Below are 25406 nucleotides of genomic sequence, written 5' to 3' on the forward strand. Positions count from 1 at the left end.
GTCCAGGTCTATAGCAGCACGACTGGCAGCATTGCTCAGAGTCACCCGGTTAACCTTCAAGTCTCACTTTGATCATCTTTTGATCTATTTCAAAATGCCTTTACCATACTATTCTTAAGCCTTTCACAGTAAAACATATCCATGAACTGTATTTGGTAAAAAAAAACAATTACCTTTGGCACACAAAAGAACGCGTTTTCTTAATTAAATAGTAGCTCTTTTCCAACCTGGAAGTACAACAACTTGATCTCTGAGGCACTGGCTTTCGCTCCATGTGGCTGCTGCCCATTTCATGACATCAACAGCGTGTCTGTGTTTCGCCCACGCAAGCAAACAACATCCAAACTTTTGCAAGGATTGATGTGAATATTGTGCACATAAAAGGAAAGCGTTTTTGCCAAACATTGCTAGTTCAGTGGAGAAAGTGGGTGTTTGTGTTGTGGGGGAGGTGCTTGTAGACTCTACCTGGAAGTGGGGCTGTTCTACGTCAGCTCATGTGAACCCGCTTGTTTTTGCGGGTTGGGAGGGGCTGGTGCTCAGAGCGCAGGATTTTAGAAGAATACTTAGAAAAGTGTGAATGGATAATTATACCGCTTTGGGGTTTCTTTTGGTGAGGAACGAATAGTATACAAAACTTAAAAGCTTGCATGGCATAGGCCCATGAAAGTGTTCCCAGTGATCTTTTAATTGGGATTATGCTGTTTTTGGTAAAAATCAAAAAAACAGTGTCACCTTCTAGGACATAGTTTCTGCACAGCGGCACCCTTGGAGGGAAGCAATCCCGCCCACCTTCCCCTCCCCATTGCTGAGAGGTCTCTATTTACATGCTCTCTTGTTAGCTTACAGCCCCTTAAACCCCCAACCTAACATTAGGAATGTAACATGTCTGAGCTTTCGTGTACAGCTTTGATGCCACATGCCAACTCGGACAAGAAAAACAAGGGCATAAATGGGTCTAGTCATCTTCAAGTGGATGCACCAGAATGGAGTGGAGAAGCAAGCTTGGGCCCTGCCTGGACTCTTCAGAGTGGCTATTCGGCTTTACCAAAAAGAAAAATGACAGGAGTCAATAAAAAAGTTTGTGTGTTTGTCATCTACAATAGGAGATTCCTAATGGTTATGGGTAGAAATGTGTACACTCCTGGTAATGCAGGATGAAGGAGTATGACAACAGCCGGGGAATCCTACACTAGCTTTATCAGGTCACATGGTGCACACAGACTCTGATCCTATACCCCTCCCCCTTCGCCTCACTAATGCCATGTGTACAGGCTGGCAGCGGGGGGGGGGGGGGCTTAGGAGGAGGAGCAAATACAGAGTAGTGTACGAGTAAAGCCTGCAGCTGAGACAGCACAGTGGAGAAAAGCAGTGGGACAACTCAATTCTGTCATGGTTTCCCCACTAAAAGAAAACAGGAGGAGGATTTCTCTCTAGCTGAGGAGGATATGAGTCACCAAGCGGAGAGGGAAGGGTCTAAGTTCGAGGGAAACCTACAACGACCTGTGATGAGGGGGATGTAAGGAGGATCTGCAGCCAACTTCATCTGGACAAAGAGATTTGTGGAACCTTTTAGAGGACCAGAGGGTCTTCCTGAATATCATGAAGCAGGTACGCACAGCTATAGAAGATCCTCTGAAAAACTTCTCATCTCTCGCTGACTCATTTAGTGCAGACATGCTCCTTTCTCAGAGCTGTCAGTGCCAAAGTATAGACATAGAGCTGGAGCAGCCCTGAGACAAGACCTTAAACACTTTTCTAGAGTTTCTCCTGCAGAAACCTGTTGAACTTGGGTTAACCAGGAGAGAATGTCCCCATCAGCCAGCAGGGACTTTAACTTTTTTATGAGTCTAAATGGGTTTTTTGTTATGGTTGTTAATGGGATGATATATTCAGGAGAAAATTCAGCAAGGCATCACTGACAGGACAACCGGATATGTACAGGCTCTGACTGGACTGACACTAGGACAAGTGCAGACATTTTTCAACCAGTCAGTGTGTGATAAAGTTGTCAAAATCTTATGATGCAGCAGGAAATGATGTAGCGTGGGACCAAAACCTTATATGATTACAGCGGTACAAGCTGGATGTAATGGAGATGCATAACACTCAGTTGATTCTGTAACAGTGATCATATTTAGATCTGTTGTTGTTCCAGTGTCAATGCGTGTAGGAGTAATGCATAGCCAGAGGGGGGCGCCGTGTCAAATTTAAATGAAAATGTATTACTGGAATCTGAAGCAGCTGTGTGTCTGTCTTTGTGTATTAGTTACACATCATGGAGTTATATTCAGGGTTCATCCACTTTTTTAGCAATGGTTTTCCACAACTTTTTTATAATCTTTCACTGAATTTCTAAAAATAAAAATAAAAACATTTCACTCAGACTATTGTAGTCTGTGCCGTTAAATCAAACCAAGACAAAAAAAAAATATTGCGAAAATTAGAAAAAGTTTTGTGGAAAAATTAGAAAAAATTAAAGCGAAGTTTACTCACAAACAAAATAAATAAAATATTGTAGCTCATCTTGTAGTTTTCATGAGTAGATGAGGTTGGTTCCTAGCCTGTTTGTAGTTATTTGATTTTGTAGTTCCTAAAAATATTGGAACGAAAATAATTGAAAAAAGACTTAACTGAAGATTACCCATGGCTTTTTATTTATTGAATGCATTATTTATAGTATTTCTATTATTACCCGTTTTAAAAAACTCTCTGACCAACACTGGCTTCTGCAGCATTCGGTAGCCATTGCATGTTTCTTCCCTTTCATGTGGCTCACCAGCCTTGCTTCTCCAATGCTGCTTGTGTCAAAGGACTTAAAGCAAAGTCTGCATCTTGCATGTATCTAGCATTTCACAATCCATGTCAGACAGGAAGTTAAAAGCACCATGCGCTGAACTGATTGAAACTCGACCTGGTTTTCTGCAACGTAAATTCCCATCACCAATAGCATGAGGTTGAATTTCTCCCACATTTTAAGTTCAAATCTTATGTTGAGCTATTTTATTTCTTGCTGTTTTTTGAATCCAAAATATTAAAATGTCATGAAACTTTACAGATGTCGTTTGTAACCCTTGTGCTATCCTAGGCACTTTAACATTGGGAGTTGGGTCATCTAGACCCCACAAGACAGTGCGCTGAACCTTTTTTCTTCAATGATTGGTGATCTTCACTGGTGTCCATGGATTACATGAAATCCTCTTCACCTTCATCCACCTTTGTCATGGTAGGGGATAACACGTCAATGTAAGGGTGGGGTCGCAGGATAGATAGCACAAAGGTTAACAAACTATTTAAGGACCTAGAAATTGCATTTTCCGTTTCAAAAACGTCCTAACCCTAACCCTAACCCTGTAGGACAAACTTTGTGCAACATTGCAGTAGTTAGTCAGAAATGCGCCTTTGAGCTATGGGCGGGACTAAAGGGACTAAGCCTCCGTTGATATCCCCAAATTGCTTTGTTTACACTCTCTAGTGCTAGCATACAGCTTCTTACAACCCCAAGCTAACATCAGCAGTGCAACAAAAATGGCGAGCAATATTGGCGGTATCCAGCTGTACAGTTTTGACCCATTGTGTTAAAAATCTCATTGGTATGTTACTTCCCTAATCATATTCAAAGAACGTGAACTGTATCAGATTAATATTAAGATATTTGTATTAATATTTTAATTTTATTTTATTAATATATATTTGCATACAAATATGTCTAAATGTGTCAACCATGTAATTGGAAAATTTAATCGAACAGAATTGAATCAAGTGAATCGAAAAATCGAAAAGGGAATCAAATCGATCCAGACTCCGGTGAATCAAATCAAATCAATTCTGGAAATTATTGGTGATACCCAGCCCTATTAATTAGTAGGGGTGTAACAATTGAATCCAAGGGCCCGCAGGCTGAAAACGACCTCAAGGCAAACCCACACTCAGAGGACAGACATCATTGCGAGACATGTTAAACCTTATGGAGTTGCTATGAAGGATGCTGAGCTTCTGGTATAAGACAGAAAAAAATGGAAATCCCTTGGTGTTTAATCGTCTCTACGCACCGGGAAGGGGCATGATGATGATGGTGTAACAATTAAATGATATGTTGATTTATCCTACCAGATCAATTTGTCTGAGAAAAAATTTTAATCAAGTTGAACTATGCCATTAAATGAAACAATTCAAAATGAAGTAAATGTATTATTATCGATCTTGGAAAATATCATTTGGATAAAAGAAGTTCCGGTCACCTAGCTTAAATGCTTAAATGCTAAATGCTAGCTAAAATCCCTGTGCCGGCTTCTTTAAAACAACCCTTTGCTTCATCATTTGGACAAAAACAAGCGGTAAGAGGTGAATTTTCTCTCTGAACTGAGCTTTGGAAAAAACAGCATATATATATCGCTTTATATCGCAGAGTCTTGACTGCAGCGGTGGTGCGGCGCAACACGAACTATTTGTTACGTGCTGCGTCGCGTCGCTTTTAACAAGAATTAAGGACTAAAAACTGATTACTATTTATTTCTACTGTAAGTGACCATGGTATTAGCGATTTAATGGCCTTCGAAGAATGCATTATAACTTTTTAAAGCACTTCTTGCGGTGGACAGTTCAGGCTTCCACGGCGTGTGTTAAAAAGTGACAATGCATACTTCGTCGGCTATTAACCCTTTATTTACGTAGGAATGTGCGATAAATCAGTTTTATCAATTAATTTCAATTCTTTTGTTTTAGTTGATTTATTTTTGGGAAAATTTAGATTTTATTTTCCCAGCTCTTTGCTCTCTTGGGCTTTCATTGTTTGAAGTAAGCTCAGGCCACCTCTCACAACGAGCAGACATGAAAACAGCAAAGAGTAGCTTCTTCTACAAGGCCGAGAAAATAATTAAAAGCTTGTTGCCTTGCATGCCCCCCACCCCGTAACTTCTGTACACTTCTCTGTAGCGCTTAGTTTAGGCTGATGGAGCAGTGGGATGTGGCGGTTTGTATCAAAACAGAGTTTGAGAATAAGCCTGCTGGACTCAAAGCAGCAAAAGTTTAATAAAAAGTATTGATCTGGAGACAGCTGTGTTCTTAAACACTGATGCTATTATCCTATGATGCTACGATGGTATGGTGCTTTGCTAACCATTCTGTGTGTTGTCAGTTTGCGAGCAAGAACTAATTTAAAGTCAGACGGCAATTTCAAGGAGCAGACTTGGTGAATGCTCAGTGAAAGGAGAGGTGGATGGAGTTTAATGTTGAGAACAGGTTGGATTGTGATGATGGAGTAGGACCATCAGATGACCAAGGGGCCATGGCACCAATAAAAGCCCAGCAGAAAGATTGGAAGAGCTGGCAGAGCTGGTGAAAACCTTGGTCCAGTCCCAAGCAGCCAGAGACAAGGGGTTAGGGTTAGGGTTATGGTTAGGGCTAGGGAATTCTCCCGTCAAGCATTCATGACCAATTCCAGCAGATCCAGCAACAGGTGACTGCAGAAGGGCGGGGTACACATGAAGATCATAGCCAACAACTTGTGACAGAATGGCGAAAGCGGCTGTGCCAGTGACCAGACTGGGACAGGGTTTGTTTGGAGTTAAAGGGTTTTACAATCCAACATGCACACACAAATCCACACCCACACACTGTATTTTTGCACACAAACACCATATATTACATATCACACATATGTATGTATAAATACCAATCTCCCTCATGCAGATATATGCATCATACACATATATGTATACATACATCTATCTGTGCACATATATGCACAAAAATAAGTTTTCTTTTTACTCTGGCATTTTAGGTTTTAAATGACATATTTGACTTTGACGTACAGTTGTTTCCTAAAAGTTTTGCGCATCACCATCAGACGTTTGTTTGGGTCAAAAAGGTTTAACTCTCCATCAAATGATCCAAAACTCATGTTATTCTCAGTTTTTGATGCTGCCTTTTTTATCAAATTTGTTCTTCCTTTAATCTGATTTGATCTAGTGCTAGCTTCATTTTTGACATTGATAACTGTCAGGATTCTTTCATTTCACCAGAAGCAGTAAACTCCAACAAAAGACAAACTCCCGTGTCTTTGGAATAAGGAAAATGATGTGATTCTGCTTCTTGTAAAAACTATAATTAGAATATTCTAAAGATTGTCTATATATGATGTTTCAAACATTGTTTATCTTCTTTCAGAAGGTTTTTGTGTTACTCTAAAGCTACATTCAGCAGATGTCCTCTTAGCGCCCTACCCGCCAATTTTAACTGCACCGTAGACATTTAGGGCCCCTTGGTGGGGAGGGTGATTGGACATCACTGTGAGTAATCAGGAGATGTCCTCTCAGTACCCCACCCACCAATTTTATCTGCACCCCCTTAGTACACACACCCTTTAACCCTCAAAATATATACTTCAATAAAAACACACATACATGCACACCCTCACACATCGTTTGCAAGGAAGGTGGGACCTCGGACCATCTGTCCCCTACCCCATACCTGGTAGGGGGTACTGGGCCCTTGGCAACGGCAGCCGTGTACCCTGGGTGCTATGGAAGCGATTCTGTAGCATAAATAAAAAGCAAAGTCAAAACCAGAAATGCTTTTTCTTTTTCAAAATGAACCTGCATTTTTTGGCTCAAAATTAAAATGAAAAAGCAATCCACCAAAATGCTTTTTATTTTTCTACTTCAACACCGCTTATTCTGTCACATAATTAAAATTATAATGAAAATGGTATTTGACATTTCATTTTCAAAATGTTCTCTGTTAAATGTGTAGCAAAATTCATTTTGAAATGTCTAAAATGACCGTTAAAATGCATTAACAGAAATGCTTATTCGTATTCAAAATGTAGCTGCATTTTGTGACTCAAAATTAAAATGAAAAAGCAATACTTCAAAATGCTTTTTCTTTTTAGTCTTCAACTCCGCTTATTCTGTCACTTAATTAAAATGATAATGAAAATGGTATTTGACATTTCATTTTCAAAATGTTCTCTGTTAAATGTGTATGTAAATACACAAAGCACTGCTTTGTAAATATTTGGCTCTGTTGTCCAGTCTGTTAAAAAAAGGAATTATCAGTATAGACCGGACAAAAATTAAAGATAGTCAATTATTCAAATTTATAAGCAATGACACGGTGGCACCTTCAAAGCTACTGTAATTTGCTTCGCTCTGACTGTGGCTGCTTAATGAGGTAGCATCAGAGGTTCCTGGTTGGCTCATTCCAGAGCTCCCTGACGCGGTACTCTCTGAGGTTTCCTCAGCGTTCAAATCAGAGTTATGTTTTCTTGGAATGTTAACAGGAAAAATGTTAATAACTTGGGTAAAAAGCAAGAAATACAATCCAGCATAGGTAAAAACTCAAAAAATTCACAATATGTAGATGAGTAAAGAAAAGAAGAAATTTGTCTCACTTCTCACAAGAGTCGATGTGGCCTTCGATCTCAGAGTGCGTGAATGTATCTGTGCAGTAGACACATTCCACCGTAGGTCCAGTACTCTGAACAGAGGTGGTTGCACTGGGAGTGTTCTAGCATTGATTAAAAGACAATAACATACATAAATAAATAAAAAATACAAGACAGCAAAGTCAATTTTGTTCAAACACATTTTCATTTAGAGGGTTTCTGGCTGGGAACATCCTTGTTTGTTTTCTATCATACACCAAAAAATTAAATATTACATCTTTAATAATTACCTCCAGAACAATATCTTTTTGGAGTGGTCTAATGTAGATCACAGCTGCCCCAACTCCAAGTTCTTTGTTACACAAGAACTCTGGAGTATATCCATCCTTTGAGCATGGAAGGACATCCAAAACCCTGGACCTTGTGGAACCACGGCTCCTCAACAGTCGAAACCCACCACAGTGCTTCAATTGAGGAAAGGACAACTGCAGGTGATCTGAAAACTCAGTTGCACTACAAGATCGATCTGAGGGAGACAACAAAACAGCATTATAAACAATTAAATAGAGAGTGTCAACCAAGCAATATGTATATTTATAAATACAAACAAAATTTATGCGTACAGGAACAGGTGCATATTTTGTGAATAGCAACTTAAAGATCTTGTTTAATTAGTGATTGATACAGACAAGCCACATATTTTTTGGTCTCAAAGTCTACACACAAATACTAGCTACCCATAGTTCACGTAGCACTGGGTGTAAGCACTGTGACATTTTCATGCTGTTAATTCATATGACTGGCCAAGAGACAGGTTATTAGCAGCTTGTCAAGTCATTGCACCTAGACAAACCTCGACTGGTGCCCTGAAGTAAGGTAGCTGACCAATCTTTGACATTTTAAATAGCACAACCAACACTAACACATACAATACATACTATAAACCTACCTGGGAATGTAATTCTCCTCTCTCCTAATCCTGCCTGTTGAAGCAATTTTTTCATTTTTGGATTTGGGATATTACAGTCCTTTCTTTTTGCCAAACAGAAAAAAATGTGTGTGTATGTGGTTTTTTTTGGTTTCTTGGTATTGGCTGGTGGGATTGACCTCCGTGGTACACCTCGTGGAGGGTAAGGGCTGAACAACCTCAAGACTTCGGCTGGAAGAAATATGAAAATGGCATGAGAAATCAAATTTCATTTAGAACTTGGTTAAAAAATATATTAAATGGAAATATAACAAACATGATAGTTACTCAACCACTTACAAATAGTGAGCTTAAACACCTCTTATCTTTTCTTAGTAGAAAACTACTACAACTAGTACAAAATAGCAAAACGTATGGAACTCGTTTACTACTGGCGGGGGGAGCAAGTTAGCAGGATTAGGGCAAATATGTTATGTCAACAGGGGGAGGGACTACAAGTCTACTGGCCATTTACAGGCAAATAACTGTTGTGTAACCCCACAACGAGCGGACAAACTGTGTTTTATTTCAATAAATCGGCCAATCGGGATAACCCCAACGCACGTTTTGCTAACTTGATCTTACCTCGAGCGGTGCGACCCTCAGGAGCAGACGGTGTTGTTGATGAAGATGTGGTGGGATTGTTGTCTACACCCGCTGTTACTTCCCGCTGGTTTTGCCGTTCGAGGGCAGCAGCAGCCTCCCTCAACAGTTCAAGCACAGATTTTGCCATGCTGCCGTTTGCCTGTGGTATTACCGCCAAAGCAGAAGAAGAAAGGCAGTGGAGAATGCCACCACCACCACAGAAGAAGAGTGAACATTGACGTCATCGCCCCGCCTCCCAGTGGTATTGCGAACTGAGAATGATTTATGCGACATTTTTCGCGGGGGGGAGGTGAAATCGAAAATGCAATCCCCTCTTTGCATTTTCGCTTTGTTTATGCAACAAAATTAGCGGTTTTTAAGTACAAAATGAAAAAGCATTTTGAAGTATTGATTTTTCGTTTTATTTTTGAGTCATTTGATGCAGTTACACTTTGAAAAAGAAAAAGCATTTCTGTTAATGCATTTTAACGGTCATATTAGACATTTCTAAATGAATTTTGCTACACATTTAACAGAGAACATTTTGAAAATGAAATGTCAAATACCATTTTCATTATCATTTTAATTAAGTGACAGAATAAGCGGAGTTGAAGACTAAAAAGAAAAAGCATTTTGAAGTATTGCTTTTTCATTTTAATTTTGAGTCACAAAATGCAGCTACATTTTGAATACGAATAAGCATTTCTGTTAATGCATTTTAACGGTCATTTTAGACATTTCAAAATGAATTTTGCTACACATTTAACAGAGAACATTTTGAAAATGAAATGTCAAATACCATTTTCATTATAATTTTAATTATGTGACAGAATAAGCGGTGTTGAAGTAGAAAAATAAAAAGCATTTTGGTGGATTGCTTTTTCATTTTAATTTTGAGCCAAAAAATGCAGGTTCATTTTGAAAAAGAAAAAGCATTTCTGGTTTTGACTTTGCTTTTTATTTATGCTACAGAATCGCTTCCATAGGGTGCTGGCTTCCTCGGCCCGGCAGCCCTCTCTCCACGCAGGGAGAGGGATCCCTGAGTTCTCTGGCAAGGCCAAGAGCCGGGGATCACATCACATCTAAGCCGGGGGGCGTCTGACTCCCTGTGGTTTGGGTTCTGGTCCTTGCCCCTGAGCGCTGGGCCTCGGCAAATTTCCAACTGTGGGCGAGCCTGGTCGGGCCATGTTTAGAACACTTCTTGTGGACCCCCTCTTCCCCTGGGTGTCCTCCTCCTGGGCGGGGACGGCTGGCCCCTGCCTTGCTCCTTCCTGGACCAACCGTGGGCCGGGTGGGTGGCTGCCTGGAGCGCGGGGCGGGTCTCCCTTGGGGGGTCCTTGTTGTACTCAGGGTTGGGGCAGGGGGGATGCCCAGAACTCCTGGGTGGTGATGGGGTGCTCGTCTGGGGCTGTGGGCGTTCTTCTCGGGCGGAGCCCCGAGTTGGGTCCTCCCTGCACGGCGGGGGTGCTGCTCTCCTGGTTGAGCTGGAGCTGCACTCTCTGTCCCTCCATGCCTCCCTGCTCTCTGGCTCTGAGGGTCCCCGTGGCGGTCCTGCTGGCCCTGGCCTGGGTGGCGGATGTGATCTTCCGGGGTGCGGTTGATCTCTATCTGCTACCGTGCAGGTGTTGGGGGGTTCTGGCTGCCGCTGCTGATGCGGCAGGGGTCATGGTGTGGGGATGGCTGGGCACTCTCCCTCCTTCTTTTTGCATTCAATCTTCCATTTTAGAAGAACTTTAACTTTGAGCATCAGCACAGATGAAAGCTTCTGGTCAGAACTTTGTCTAAACATCTTTAAACTGACAAAAAGTCCAAAACTGAAGCTAATCCATTTCAAAACTCTTCACAGAACTTACCACACTGGACAGAGGATGGTCAAGATGGGTTTCAGTAACTCAGACATTGAGCACTGTGAAAGTAATCTACCCGACAGTTACATGCACGCACTGTGGTCCTGCACGCCTGTCCAGGCTCTCTGGCAGCAGGTATGTGCCGATCTATCAGTCTGGCTTAAAGTTTCAATCACGGCTTCACCATCACTTTGTGTGCTTGGTGACATGAGTGCCATCGATGTAGAAAGAGGATAAGTATCTATCATTTTCATAACTCTTTGTATTGCTAAAAAAACTATTTTATTAAATTGGAAAAACAAGAAAAATATAAATATAAGTCAACACAGAAATCTGCTGCTTGATCATATCAGCTTGGAAAAAATGTCAGCCCAAAGTTCAAGTAACTTTGAAATAATTCAGTCTCTCTGGTCTCCCATAGCTAACTCCGTGATTTAGGGGGTGGGGGGGCCTGGTCGTCGCTGCTCCTTGCCCTTCTGCCGCGGTTCGGGGTGGGGGCCCGGGTCTCCGGTGCCTGGCAGGGGGTGGTGGGGGATCTGTTGGTCGGGGGGTCGGGTCCGGTGCCTGGGTGGGGCGGGCTGGGGCGCTGCGTGGTCCTCTGGGCTTGGGTGTGGGGCTGCGTGGTGGGGTGGTGGTCTGGCTTGGCTTGGGGGGGTGGTCCCTTTGCCTGTGCTGGGGGGGTTGGCGGGGGCCCTGCTGGGGGGGGGGGGGGGGGGGCAGCGGCGCTGGATGGGCCCATCTACACCTGGGGCTGGGATCAGCCCTTCGCTGGCTCTGGGACGGGACGGGACAACCCTCTTGGGACCCCCGGTCGCTCTGGGTGTCATCCGCTTCGGCTGCGGGGTCTGGGGTTGGGTGGGGTGGGGGGCTTTTCGGCCCTGTCCTGGGGGAGGGCGTTCTGGGGGGGAGGGGGAGCCCACTTTTGGTACGGGACATGAGGGGTTGACGGGTCGGGGTCTCCGCTGAGGCAATCAGCGGTTGCCCCGGCCGGTTGGCTGCCTCGGTCCCGTCGAGGCCTGACCAGAGCTCTTCTAGGGCCGGCATTTGGGGTGGGGGCCTGGACTTGCTCCGGGGGGGGCAGCGCTTTCTGGCTCCTCTCTCTCTGTGTGGGGTGGGTGGTGCTGGGCCTGGGGTGTCGGCGCCTCCGGGGATGGGGCCCCTGGGCTGGGTGGACCTGGCCCCTATGCTGGGGGGGGGGCTGGGGGACAGCTGTTTGACCACCGGGGGACAGTCTACCAGCTGTCCCCAACTTACCCCCTTCCTCATATAACCTCATATTAGGGTGAGGGAGTGGGGGGTTTAGCCTGCGATACGCCTGGGGGGGGGAGCTACTTGGCAGTGGCCCCCCTCCTATGGTTGCCGTATGGATGTATGGATGGCGTCCCCTTGTCACAGAAGTGCCAACCATGTAATGATTTAACCTGAAGGAGAAATGTGATTTGTTCCTGGCTGGAATTAAATTACACCTTGTCTTTTATATATCAGAATAGAGCTGTGAAATAAAAAGCCTGGAGAAAGATTTGCAAAATTTGCACCGCTTCAACATTTCACACCAAACCTCTTCCAAGTTAGCGGACTTGTGCTAGTGTCAGGTAACAATCCAGTGTGATAACCATAGACTAAAGGCACATTCAAGAACGCATGTCTAGTGCATTCTTGAACATTCTTCACATGCACGATTTGTCTGTAGTTTAAAGATTACTGATAGTTGTTGATGTCCACACTAAAGAACTGCCTCTTGGGCAGGAGACCAGAACTCACAACTGATTGTAATTCTAAGTTGCCAACCCTTAAGGAGATTCAGTCAAAAATCTGCCAGGTCAAAGGCGTTCTCCAAAATGTAAACACTCAGCAGAATTCTAGATTTTTAAAGTTGCAATTCAAATGCAGAATAAGTTAAAGACTTAAGTGAGCTCAAAGAGGGAAGCAGGATCCAAGGAGATGCTCAGTCGGAAGTGTTGGGACTTAAAACATGATGCAGCAGCCACAGGAAACCAGAGCAGAGATGTGAGCAGTGGTGTGACGTGTGACTAGAAGGAGACGTGCTACAGAGGATCAGGAGATCAGGTCTCTAGATGTGCATGAGTGATGCTGAGCTCTAAATCCAGCAGATTACGCCTGTTGTGTAATCCTGCATGTGCCTGTGCTTTCTGAGGCCAAGGCGTGTGAGCGGCCAGTGTTATGAAGGACTGAGAGTGGAGAAGGTTTGCTGAGATCAGACCTGATCTTAAACATTAGGTAAAGAAATAAGAGAGCAGTTGTCCTTTTCTACATTAGATTAAAGCCTCAGATATATGTATCAAAGTTTATATACACTTTTTGTCTATTGAGAAACCAGGAGATTAAAGAAAAAAATGGTTTCAGTATGACAATTGTTTTACTCATTTAACAATTTTTGCCGAAGTAATTTGCAGGTCTCATGGAAGCAGGTCCTTCAACCTGTGAGGCAACCATTCTAATTACAACACCTCTATAAAGCTGTCCACACTAACCATTGAGTACAAAGCCAACTGCTTTCTCGAAAAAAAGAAACATTTACTGGGATTCTTGAATTCTGGTGAAATAATCAGGCCCAGTGACGAGCAGGGACACCTTTTATATCAGCGTAGATCACATGAGCGCTTAAAGCACAAAGATTTAATGAACTTCAATTCTTCTGGTGAATTGACGCTGATGTGAGGAGGCTGAGCTGCAGTGCTGAGCCTCTGCAAAGTGGCCCAGCTCTAATTTGACAATCAGTGATCTGGTCAGCAAAGCCCATCCTGATTCCTCTCCACTCCGTCTTAAGCAGGGGGTCAGCTTGCCCCCTGGTGGGCTCCTGCATCACTGCATGTTCAATCGGAACTTCACGGAGGATTAGTCAGGTTGAGCCAAATCTCTCTGCAGTTAATAGACAGATGGGCCCCCGCCCCCTCCAACATGAACACACATTGGCTTCTCTGCTGCCATGCCAGATCCCAAAGCAGATGTTTCAGGATTCTTTCTTTGATAATATCTTTCAAAGATTGTTTTAGTAAAATGAAAGGTTGGTTGATGTACTGACGCACTCGCCTGCGTCATCACGTGTCAAAGGTGTACCGGATGTGTTATGATTTTGCTGCTTGTCCTCATTTTTCTTTTTGGTGTGGGGTCGTTCTTTGTGTGCCGTGGCATTTTGTGTGTTTTTTTTCCTCTTGCATGCTGTGTGATTTGTTTGGATAGCTGCCTTGATGGCACGCACCTGGACATCATTGAACCGGACTCCTCACCATTGCTCAAATGGAGCTCTGAGCAGTTACAGGGGGTGGAGATTCGAACTGACGAGCACCTGAGTCAGAGGCGTGCAGCGAACATCCAGTGAGACGCTGAACAGAAAACACGGGGTGGACAGCATATTGGGAGAAGGGAGGGAGCAGAGGGACAGCCCATTAACGACCCAGAGGATGTAGCAGGAGCCCTGCGAGACGGGGGTGCCAACTGTGCAAAAGGACGCCAGGGCCGACCGGGAAGCTGCACGGGGAACCTGAATGCTTGTTAACCGATGATTAAAGGAAAACCTGCTCTCCTTCTGAACTGTCTCTTTGCGTGTGGCCGCTGTGAATGGTGCAGCACCCTGAAGGTTCCCTGTGTCCCTTACAATCGTAGCAACGCCGATTGTAAAGGACACAGGGAACAACACAGGGACAACCGATTGTTGTCTAACCATCAGTTAGACTTAAACTGAGAGCTTAAATACCTAGATATCTGATATTGCCTGATTTGACTGGTATCAAGAGTCCTTGCTCTGCAATACTATTCAGTATTAATAAAACAGCTTTATTTCAATAACTTGAGTAGTCTGATATGGAGGAGAATTCATTAATAACTGTTGCTGTTTCATTTACAGAATGTGAGTTATTTAAAAAGAATAATATGTCATCTGCATAGAGACAAATTTTATGATGGCTGTGTTTTGTTTGAAGTCCTTTAATGCTCTCACACAGTCTTATTGCTGCAGCCAGACGCTCAATAAATATAGCGAAAGGAGAGGGGGAGAATGGGCAACCCTGGTTTCTCTTCCAAAAAAAAAGCAGTTTGAAGTCTGTTTGTTAGTTATGACTGATGCATTTGGGTTGCAATGTAATATTTTAATCAAATCAATGAATGATTCTCTAAACCCAAACTTATGGAGGGCAGAAATGAGGTTTACTCTGTCAAATGATTTTTCAGCATCCAACGAGAGTATGGTCATTTCCTGGTTTTTAATAGTGGCAATGTTAACGAATCTGCGGACATCCGTGTGTCTCCCTTTGATGAAATCAGTTTGAACAAGGTAAATTATGAGGAGTGATTTTTTTCTATTCTCTGTGCTGATGCTTTGGAAATTATTATTAAATCTGTGTTGATTGAAGAAATGGTGCGATCGATAGCTTGAAGGTTTTGTGGGATCTTTGTCTGGTTTTAGAACAAGGATTATGTTGGCTGAGTTCATGTTAGGTGGTAGTGCTTGGCTTTCCTTTATAAATATGACCATTTTATAAAATGTTGGTAGGTTTTTCATCATGACCAAAGAGGGGGATTGGAAGCGGCTTCACCCGAAGACGCCAAGAACCATATTGAACTGCACCAGCCAGCTAGCTAAGAAACTCTGACTGTTTTTCAGGTAATTTTCGGTTCCTACTTTACAAATGATGTATTCTCTCACAGGTTCTGTGTTCTGCTATTTGTTCATTTAATAGTAAAGTTTCTTGCCATGATATATATACTTCATTTACATTTCGGAGGATTTATTTATTTTCCTTGATCCAGTGAAAAGTATTTTACAGGATATATTACACGAATGCAAAACTATCCAGAATTTACACGTCTGTCCCTGATAAGTGCAACCGTTGTGGACACTCGCCAGCAAACCATATCCATATGTTTTGGGGCTGTTCCAAATTAAGAAGTTTCTGGACACATATTTTTAACACGCTCAGCCAGGCATATGGAACGACGCTACTGCCTAATCCAGTGTCCGCTATTTTTGGTTTTGCGGTTGATATGAATCTCTCTGGACCTTGTACACCTGCTCTGGCATTCACTACCTTGTTGGCAAGACAATTGATTTTGCTTAGATGGAAGCACTCTGACCCCCCCCCCTCACATGACATGACTATTGGGTAAAGGAAGTGCTATATAACTTGAAACTTGAAAAGCTGAGGTTCTCACTCAAAGGATCTCTAAGCAAGTTTAGAGAGTCATGGCATCCATTTTTATCACTGGCAGATACACTTACATTACTCCCACCCAGAGGCAGAAACTGACTGACCCCCCCCCCCCACACACACACACACAGACTTTTTTTTTCTCCGTGTCTTATCATCTTATCTTGTCATCATTATCTTATCTTATCATCTTCTTTTTTGTTCCCCCTTTAGATGTAAGCATTTCAATTCAATAATCATACAAATACCCCCGCCCCTTTTTTTTGGGGTGTGCTTGTAGACTTAATCTCTATAATGTCCTGTGTGTATGAAAGAGTGTGTATACGCATGACCTGGATATGGGAATGTTTTGGGTTCGGGTTTGGGAGGGATATGAGAAACAAAGAGCTGTATTGTCGTTTGAACACTCTTACCTTTTGAAAATATGATCTGTATGTTAATTTGCTGAACTTCTTTTATAAAAAAAGTTGGAATAAATTAATTTTAAGCTGATTAGCTAGAAATTTGCCAGATTTATTGTCTATCACAAGTCACAAGAACATAGTAACGCAGATGGCCTTTCCCATGTTCCCTTACCTGAAACTAGCGATTATAGAACAGATGGAACCTCAGCACTAGACCATTTGCTGCTAGAAAAGCATCTCCAAGGGCCACCATTTAAAGTGCAACAGGTGGCACAAGCAACGCACACAAACTGTAAAGTGTCACGAGTCTACAAGTGTATAATGGGAGGTTGGACGATGAAACCTGATTTAAGTCTAAAGGGATTTAGCACAAGAGTAAATGAACTTTCCACAGAACATGGTTGTGTTCTTAGGGGAACAAAGGGTTGTCATCTCTTCCAAGATGAGGGTGAATGTCCTAGAAAGATCTATTCAGTACATCAACGTATAGTCAAGACAAAACCCTTTGCCCGTAAATGTGTTTGGTGTCCTGGCATTGAGTCGGATGTGGAGCGAGTCTGCAGAGAATGTGAGATTTGCCAGCTGGACAAAATAATGCCTCCTCAAGTCCCCCTACATCTAAGGGAGTTCCCTGGAGAGCCATGGAAAAGATTGCATATAGATTTTGCTGGAGCTTTCATGAGTGCCATGTTTATGACAGCAGTCGACGCCCACACAAAGTGGTTGGAAGTATTTCAAATGCCACAAATCACCACCTAAGCCACTGTCGTAAAACTTAGTAGATTGATTTATTCTTTGTCTGCCAGAGTAAATTGTGACTTATAATCCAACTACCTTCTGAACCCATGCATCAAAGAGAGGGTGAGAAAGGGACACTATCACCAGAAAGCCTGCCACGATTCCAGTGCAACAGACCGTTCTTTTTGAGAGGAGAATGCAGCGTATCTGCGAAGCACTGTGGGTGGGGGTCACAAGTGAATTCCTGGTGGTGGTGCGACAGTGTCTTACGAAGTCAGAGAGCGGGATTCTGGCACAGACAGCAGCGGTAACTGAAGAAGTCAGCTCAGAAGCAGAGAAGAGTTTGAACAGTTACATATTTTGCAAATGGAGATTTCCCTAAACAGTCACCTGAGCCTCTCAAACCTGAACCCGTGGTTTTGAGACACTCAAACTGGGAAATTAGACTTACCATTTGATTCGATGAATGAAACTGAACTGTTCCAATTTGAGATCGAGGAAGATAGGATAAACTGTAAAAAGCCTACATGTCTTACTTTGAAGTAATTGGTGTTGTTAAGCATGGTTGTAAATGCGTAAGTTATTTATCCATTACTTAGGAGTAATGTGACATATTGACTAGTTATTGTTCATTACTCCAAAGTCCGATTATAGTAACATTTTGTTAATGTTACATTGTTCTGAAGCAATAGCAATACACCTCATTCCTAAGAGAGTTTTTTATTGTTAAAATGGCAGAACAAAGAGTAGACCGGCCTTCATGTCTCGTCATTCAAGACACCACAATTGTAATCGAGAATTATTGGTGTAATTTATTCAAGAATAAAAATATAGCTCCATGATCCTGACAGGATTTGGTTTAAAGAACTTCTTGTTACAACTTTGAATGAACAATACAAAATCTATTTATTTTGAAGAAGAAATCAAAGACGTGACAGAAACTCACGACACCATTGAGATCATGATATTTTTACTGACAGAATGTTGGTACAAAGTTCCAGCTGCAGTGCCATCTGTGTTGGTCAGAAAACTCTGTTCAGATGAGGGGGCGGAAGGGTAACATGGGAGGAATCCAGATGAGTTTGGATTGGTGCACACAGAGCACGCCTCAGATGTGCACTGGCTTCACAGTGATAGCAGCAGGCTGGGACCGGTCCGTGAAAAAGACGCAATTACTCAGAGGGGCTCATGAATGGAGTGACCTTCTGCCTTGTGGGGATCCCACCGGAGCCTGAAGTAAGTGTTGAAGTAGCAGAATGCTGATAGAGGGACTCAGAGTCAGGGGTTGCTGTTCTGTCAATTTTTATTCTGTCAATTTTTATTCTGTAAACTATCCTACAAGCGCACCTTTTTGCTTTTTTGTAGAAGAAGAGTCACAAAGATCTTGGTTAGAAGAACTGTGAAACATCATTAATAATTTAATGATACAGCCCTAGGTTACACAAAAATTTCATTGTTTCTCTGTTGACGCAGTTAATTCTAACTGAACATGATTATTAAAGAAAAAATGGGGATGTCTGGAACATGTGGTTTAGGACTCAAAATGTAGTAAACGTGTGTTGGTGGTGGATACCTAAACAAATAATAAAAATGAAATTAAACATGTCACAAATATGAACTAGGGGAGCAACAATAGGGGGACAAAACAGATGACCTGGCAATGACAGAAAATGACCAAAACCAAGCAATATAATGGAAAAAAAAGGGCACAACTCTCACAGGGGACTTCTCTTGAGGGGGCAACTGGGGTTGCTGCCACCTCCCCACTCACACTCGTGCTGGCACTATTTTCACCTCCTTTAAAGTCCCATCTCAGGTCAAAGTCAGACTATTGCTGCTTTTTGTAAATGCATTGTGATCTTTTGTGGAGTGCAAATATCTAAAGAGCCAGAGGTAGAGCTTTAAAGAAACAGATTCCTGCAAAGATTTGTTCTGCATGTCTGATTTATAACTTATAAATCCAAATTTGGAATCTCTCATGCTTCATGGACGGGACAGTAACTGCTTTGGAAACTGACTAACATTTTCTTTCTGCTGCTTCAGTGGGAATTCTTTGAAGATCATGAACAGACCTGAGCTGTTTTAAAAAAAAAAAGGTTCAAACAAACTTTTTTGAGTTCATTCCGGAAGAAAGAAGACTCAAAGTCACATGGCTGAAATGATGATTCGCCATAAATTATGTTGTATCACTCTTTTGGTCTTTTGCCTTAACATTTAGTTATTTTTATTTTGCGTTTGCTATTGTTGATTGTAACTTGGTTGAAGAGATCTGTTAATTTGGCAGAAAGTAGATTCCTTGACCATGGATTCATTATGTGGAAGGATTACAATTTTTTTCATAAATTCCAGAGAAAGAGATGCAGATCAGCTCAGTGATGGGACGGTTTGGTTTACCTGGAGCAGGACAGATGAGATTGTCACAGTATTTTGTTACATCTGTGTCTGTTTGTGCAAATAAAATGAAAGGAATCCAGGTTTTGTCTCACGTAAAGTCCAAACTAACAGCTCTTACTCATCAGGATGTTTGGTGCACAGAACAAAAAACCTCTCTGTGACACAGACATACTTTTGTTTCACAGCTTCTGTCTATGCTGTGATGGTGGGAGAAGGCGAGGAGCAGAAGTGCTGGAATGTCTGAATTTCCAAACAGCACATGTTCAGTCAGGAACAAAAACATCTTTTCTTCATTCATGCAGGATTCAGGCAGTTTAAAAAAGAACTGTTTTCCTGTAACAGAGCTGGATCTCTTATCTGTGCAGTTTGTTCAGTCATTGCTTTGTAGCTGACACATGACGGCTGTCACAGCCTCCTCAGCTGTTTCTTCACTCCATCGGTTTGCATAAAGTGGGTGATTAGTCTTTAGACCCTCAGTTGTCAGACTCACCCCAATCTGCTGTCCGGATGCTTTTATTTGGACCCCCGCAGTGCTGACTGCAACTCACAACTTCAGCTGGAGGCAGGTCAGGTTAACCAATAGATGGTGTTGGTGAAGTTTGAATTGCGGAAGTGATCTGAGATGCTGTTTATGTAAAGGCACACTAATGCAAACACACTGATCTCTGGCCTGTACCTTTATCCAAGCCTACAGAGGGAACAAAGACGCAGCTTTCTTCAGAGCCCAGATACACAGTTCATACCTTTGTACAGGACTGAGCAGGGTGTTCTACAGGCATTCAAACGAATTATAATTAAATCTCAATGCCAAAAAACAACAACAAAATTTTCCATACCTATAGCATAAAAGACAATACTTGACAATGGGTTACTTTGTGGGAGAAGGCAGAAAGGGGACTGACTCAGGCCAAGGCACAGATTGAGGATCATCCACTGGTTGTGTGTGAAGATGGCTCGGAGTGGATGCACTATGCATAGAATTAGTCACATGAGGCTCAGCTGTCCTCAAATTTATCAGAATGTCTTTGAATTTGGTGGGAAGGCTGAGGAGCTGATCTCAGGGAAAGGGATCTGAAGAAACTTTGCATTTCCCGTCTGAGTTCATTCTTTGTCTTCTCTCATCTCTTGTAATGCTGATAAGACTGCTTCAGAATTTACATGTTGAGGCACAGATGTTTGATGAGTGATGACTGGATGAGGATGAGGACTTGTAGCTCCCTTGGTGGAATGGTCATGAAGTGTGTCTAAGGGAAGTTGACTCCTTGGAGGACTCAACAGGAAGTTGTCGAGATGGCGTGGCTTACGCACATCATGTAGAGGACGGCCATAAGCCATTGTAGAAATGAGAAAACTGAAGTTCCGCCTCAAAGGACCATTTAAAGGAGGTGTTGGTTAATTCTAAACTTTTGACACCAAAAGATTGTAAGGTGCTCTGGAACAATCAAACAAATAAACCACAACAAAAACTGTACTTGTAGAGAAAATGCACGTCTGAATTTTGTCAATAATCATATACACGAATATTGATTACCTTTAAACCAAAAACAAAGAAATAATACATGCCTCTTATAGCAGGTAAGCATGCTCAATTAACTAACAATTAATTCAATCACAAATAAAAGGCAGTTACAAGTATTAAAAAATGTCTCAATAGAAACGCCTTAACTTGACTTTTAAAAAACTTGATAGAGTTAATCTGGCACAGAAACGGAGGGAGGGCGTTCCAAAGTTGGGGAGCGATTGCTTTAACCTTTTGCCTGCCCTGTTTTTCTGCTCACCTGGAAGGTGGTGACCAATCACTCTGACACCTGCTGGCTATTTAAGCCAGAGCCAGAAGTCTCAGGCAGGCAGAGGTCATAGGGTAGGACAGTGGTTCTCAAACGTTTTCTCTTGTTTACCCCTTTGAAGGAGGAAAAATGTTCACACAGACATCCACACACGTGCGGAAAAACTGTGACAAAATAAGCCAAATACATCTGTGTTTTTACTTTAATACCGTATAAAATCTTAAACATTTCTGCTGCTAGAGACTAGAAAAAATGTAATAACGGATCCTTCACTTTGTAAGAACACTAACGTTGAACCTATGTGCAAAAAAATAGAAAATGTAATTTCTTGGAACAATAATATTGAACCTATGTGCAAAAACAAGAAAATGTAATTTCTTAGAATATTATTGTGCAAAAAAAAGTTGTTTTAATGGCTGCAATGTGCCTGCTTTTGGCTGTATATTTGTTTAAAATGAGGTTGCAGGTTTGTTATTGCAATTCTCAAGTCATGCTCAATATTGAGCATAGCTCTGTTCTTTGTTTTTAAAGTTCTTTGTTTTTAACCCTTGTGCTATCCTAGGCACTTTAACATTGGGAGTTGGGTCATCTAGACCCACTAGACAGTGAGCTGAACCTTTTTTCTTCAATGATTTGTGAACCTTACTGGTGTCCATGGATTACATGAAATCCTCTTCACCTTTATCCACCTGTGTCATGGTAGGGAATGTAAGGGTCATCTGGACCCCATAGGATAGCACAAGGGTTACAGTGGCTATCTCACATAGATAGGATGCATCGAATGGAAGCAGAATGCCCACAGCCTTCTGCCCTATGACTGGATGCTCCCTCTCCACAACCAGCAGAATTCAATGAGTGTCTGTGCTGTAAACTCAGGGTTCCTGACGTGATTTCAACAGACTGATCCTCCTCAGCAGAGCTCAAATCAGCAGGTGCTGCTGTGTTAAATGGATCTCTCAGCCAGTCATATTGACCACTGTTGTCTGGGAAATTTCAAAAGAATCCTCGCAGGGAAGACGTGTGGTCTTTGAGACATGGAATTATTTTGGTGGTGCAAGAATTATTCCTTCACTAGGCTCACTCAGATTCTCAAAGAAATCAGTGTTTCCTTGATCAAGTCGCTCGAACTCCACATCTCCATGTCACGAGTGAATGCGCTGATCTTGTCTGCCGGGTGAGGGGTGTGTGTGTCTGCCTTGAAGCTGAAGATAGAAATCATTTAGCTTTCCAAAAATATTGCTGAAATAGGCAAGTTTCATCAGAAACTGACGCGTGACAAAACCTTTCCTCGAGAGAGCCACCTGGCCTCTCTGTGGAACAACACGGCTGAGTGTTTTTGTTTTTCTCCCATCTCTTCACAAGTTATGGAGAACAGCAGCACTTTCAGGGGTCTTATTTTGATGAAATCGACCACTCGAATAACGTCAGTCAGGACGTCGCTGGACTCTGGACTCATCTTTCTTGATGCGAGCGCTTCTCTGTGCAAGACACAGTGGGTCCATTGTGCATTTATGGGAAAAAGTTGCCTGATTAGTGCCTGCAATCCCTGCTTTTTCCCAGCCATGTTTTATGCATCATACATGCAAACGCCTAAACAGTTCTCCCATTTCAGCCCATGTTCTGTCAGGTAACTGTCAAGAAGCTAAAAGACTTCATCAGCAGTCGATCTGTTTCTTATATACTTTCAAAACAGCAAATCCTCACACAATAATTCAGATGTGAAAAGCGTACATAAGCAATTTACCCTTGTACTATCCTAGGCACTTTAATGTTGGGAGTTGGGTCATCTAGACCCACTAGACAATGCGCTAAACCTTTTTTCTTCAATGATTTGTGATCTTCACTGGTGTCCATGGATTACATGAAATCTTTCCACCTTTATCCACCTTTGTCATGGTAAGGAGAACACATCAATGTAAGGGTGGGGTCATCTAAGATAGCACAAGGGTTAATAGGCAGTCTTTATTGATGTCAGTTGCCTCATCCACTTGTAAGCGAAGCATTTGTTTTTCATTTTTTGTATGATTTTTTCTTCAATATCATCTTAAATATCACATTTCCGTCTTGCAATTGTGTCATTGGACAGAGGGGAAGCCTTCAATTTTTCAGCAGTTGTTTCATCAAGCAAAGCTAACACCATATCTAAAGCTGCAGGCAGGATGAGCTCCTCTACTATTATGTGTGGTTTCTTGCATCGCACAATTCTGTATGCCACTTTGTAAGATGCCAATAGCGCATTGTTGTTCACAGATGCAGTTTTTAAGAATCGATGTTCCTGCTGACAATATTCACTGAGCTTCCTTTGAAAGAAATCGGGTGATTTATTGACTTTACTGGGGTGTAATGTTTAAAGGTGTCTTCTTGATTTGTTGGGTCTCATACTGTTAGCTGCAAGGGTCTTTAGACAAAGAAGACACACTGGTCTCTCTTCATCTCCAACCACATTTGCTGTGAACCCAAAAGCAAGATAGGCTTCATCATATTTTTTTGACTTAGCTCTGTGTTGGCTGGAGTTACCAACTGAAGATTCAGTATTTCTGCTCTTAGAAGCATCACTTGTTTTTCTTTTGCCAACAAAAACAACAACAAAAAAACAAGAAAAATATTAATGTAAGTCAATACAGAAATTTGCTGTTTTATCATATCAGCTTGGAAAAAATGTCAGCCCAAAGTTCAAGTAACTTTGAAAGAATTCAGTCTCTCTGGTCTCCCATAGCTAACTCCATGACTTAGGGGATGGGGGGCCTGGTCGTCGCTGTTCCTTGCCTTACCGCCATGGTTCGGGATGGGGGTTGGGGCCTTCTGGTGCCTGGGTGGGGCGGGCTGGGGCGCTGCGGCCCTGTCCTGTGGGGGGGCTTCCTGGGGGAGGGGGGGTAGTAGCCTACCAACGGTACGAGACCTTGGAGGTTTGACTAGTCGGGGTCTCCGCTGAGGCAATCGGCGGTCACCCCGGTTGGTTGGCTGCCCCGGTCCCATCGAGGCATGACCAGAGCTCTTCCAGGGTGGCGCCTGGGGGCGGGGGCCTGGGCTTGCTCCGGGAGGGGGGGGGGGGGGGGGGGGCGCTTTCTGGCTCCTCTCTGTCTGTGAGGGGTGGGTGGTGTGGGGCCTGGGGTGTCAGTGCCTCGAGGGATGGGACCCCTGGGCTGGGGGGACCTGGGCCCTCTGCTGGGGGGGGCACGGGGACAGCTGTTTGACCACCGGAGGACAGTCTATCAGCTGTCCCCGACTTACTCACTGTGCAAAGAGCCTGTAGGTGCTGTTCATGTGAAGTATGTGTTCCATGTTTGCAGCCTGACTGTTTGAAATGAGGAAATTAAACAGAGTGTAGTTGTTAAGGGATCCTACGGGAACCAATGTGTTGCCTGCACACCTGGTGCGTGCAGCAGCATTTGTGCAAGGTCAGTTAGGAGCCCGCACCTGCACCTTACTAATAACAACTACAGTGTGGCGTAAGGGCATCCATTGTCCAACAGCCTCACTCGTACGTCACAGGTGTGCCTTACAAATACTTAACAATAAACTTATTACACGCACGACAATGGTATGTTCCATTTTCATGACATCCCTTGAGGTGGCCATACAAGCCTGAAGGCAACTGTAAGACACACCTGTGCTCCATTTAAGATGCAGCTGCTTCTCTCTACGAACCTCCATGGACCCAGACAACCCAAAAACCCACGTGCAAAGGGCAACTTCACATATGGGTTTGTCCATTGCACATGACTGTTCTTTGTATTGCAAATACAACAAACCAGCATCTATTTTTAGGTTACGGGTTTAAAGGTTGTTGACAATGTTTACTAACTGTTTGGTTTTACTTCACCAAAATCTTGTGTGACATCGGGGATTATGAGGATAAAAATATAACCAAGCTGTCATACATTTGAAAATGGTAAAGTAAAAAGTGAGCTGAATGTTTAAAGGATGAACTCGCCTTGTCACGCACCCCCAACACAACGCACTATGGCCTAAAGCTGCCGTTTGTGTCCTCAGCTAATTCACTTCATCAGTAAAAACATCCCAATGAGATCACAAGTGAGTTGGTATTCAGTGTCTATGGTCATGTGCCCTCAAAGTGAACAAAAAGAGACATTTATACTAAAGCAGAGATGAAGCTCAGACTTCACACCTTTGC

At 42.8% G+C, this 25406-nt stretch overlaps 1 protein-coding gene and 2 long non-coding RNA genes across 9 annotated transcripts in view; 1 reads left to right on the forward strand and 2 right to left on the reverse strand.

The window, feature by feature from the left end:
• Positions 1-1344: 1344 nt before the first annotated feature.
• arhgap23b (Rho GTPase activating protein 23b) overlaps positions 1345-25406 on the forward strand; it is a 62481-nt gene continuing 38419 nt past the window's right edge. For 3 of the 7 annotated variants that reach the window (XM_078937753.1, XM_078937744.1, XM_078937750.1), the window contains exon 1: positions 1347-1608. In XM_078937753.1, the coding sequence (XP_078793879.1) occupies positions 1600-1608 (9 nt within the window). In that variant the 5' untranslated portion in view covers positions 1347-1599. Of the gene's footprint in view, positions 1609-18192; positions 18327-25406 lie in introns of those variants that run through there. The other 4 variants (XM_011473532.4, XM_078937749.1, XM_011473531.4 and 1 more) reach the window with 2 other exon arrangements.
• LOC144987933 (uncharacterized) lies at positions 7000-7829 on the reverse strand. Its single transcript, XR_013651620.1, has 4 exons — positions 7675-7829; positions 7391-7506; positions 7121-7263; positions 7000-7032 (listed from the first exon to the last, which is right to left on the reverse strand). It is a non-coding gene; the product is annotated as an uncharacterized LOC144987933 (long non-coding RNA).
• Positions 7833-9112, reverse strand: LOC144987931 (uncharacterized). The gene is made up of 3 exons (XR_013651619.1): positions 8937-9112; positions 8334-8543; positions 7833-7910 (listed from the first exon to the last, which is right to left on the reverse strand). It is a non-coding gene; the product is annotated as an uncharacterized LOC144987931 (long non-coding RNA).

Source organism: Oryzias latipes, chromosome 19 (genome assembly GCF_053564925.1).
Source record: "Oryzias latipes strain Hd-rR chromosome 19, Olatipes_Hd-rR_3.1".
Classification (NCBI taxonomy): domain Eukaryota; kingdom Metazoa; phylum Chordata; class Actinopteri; order Beloniformes; family Adrianichthyidae; genus Oryzias; species Oryzias latipes.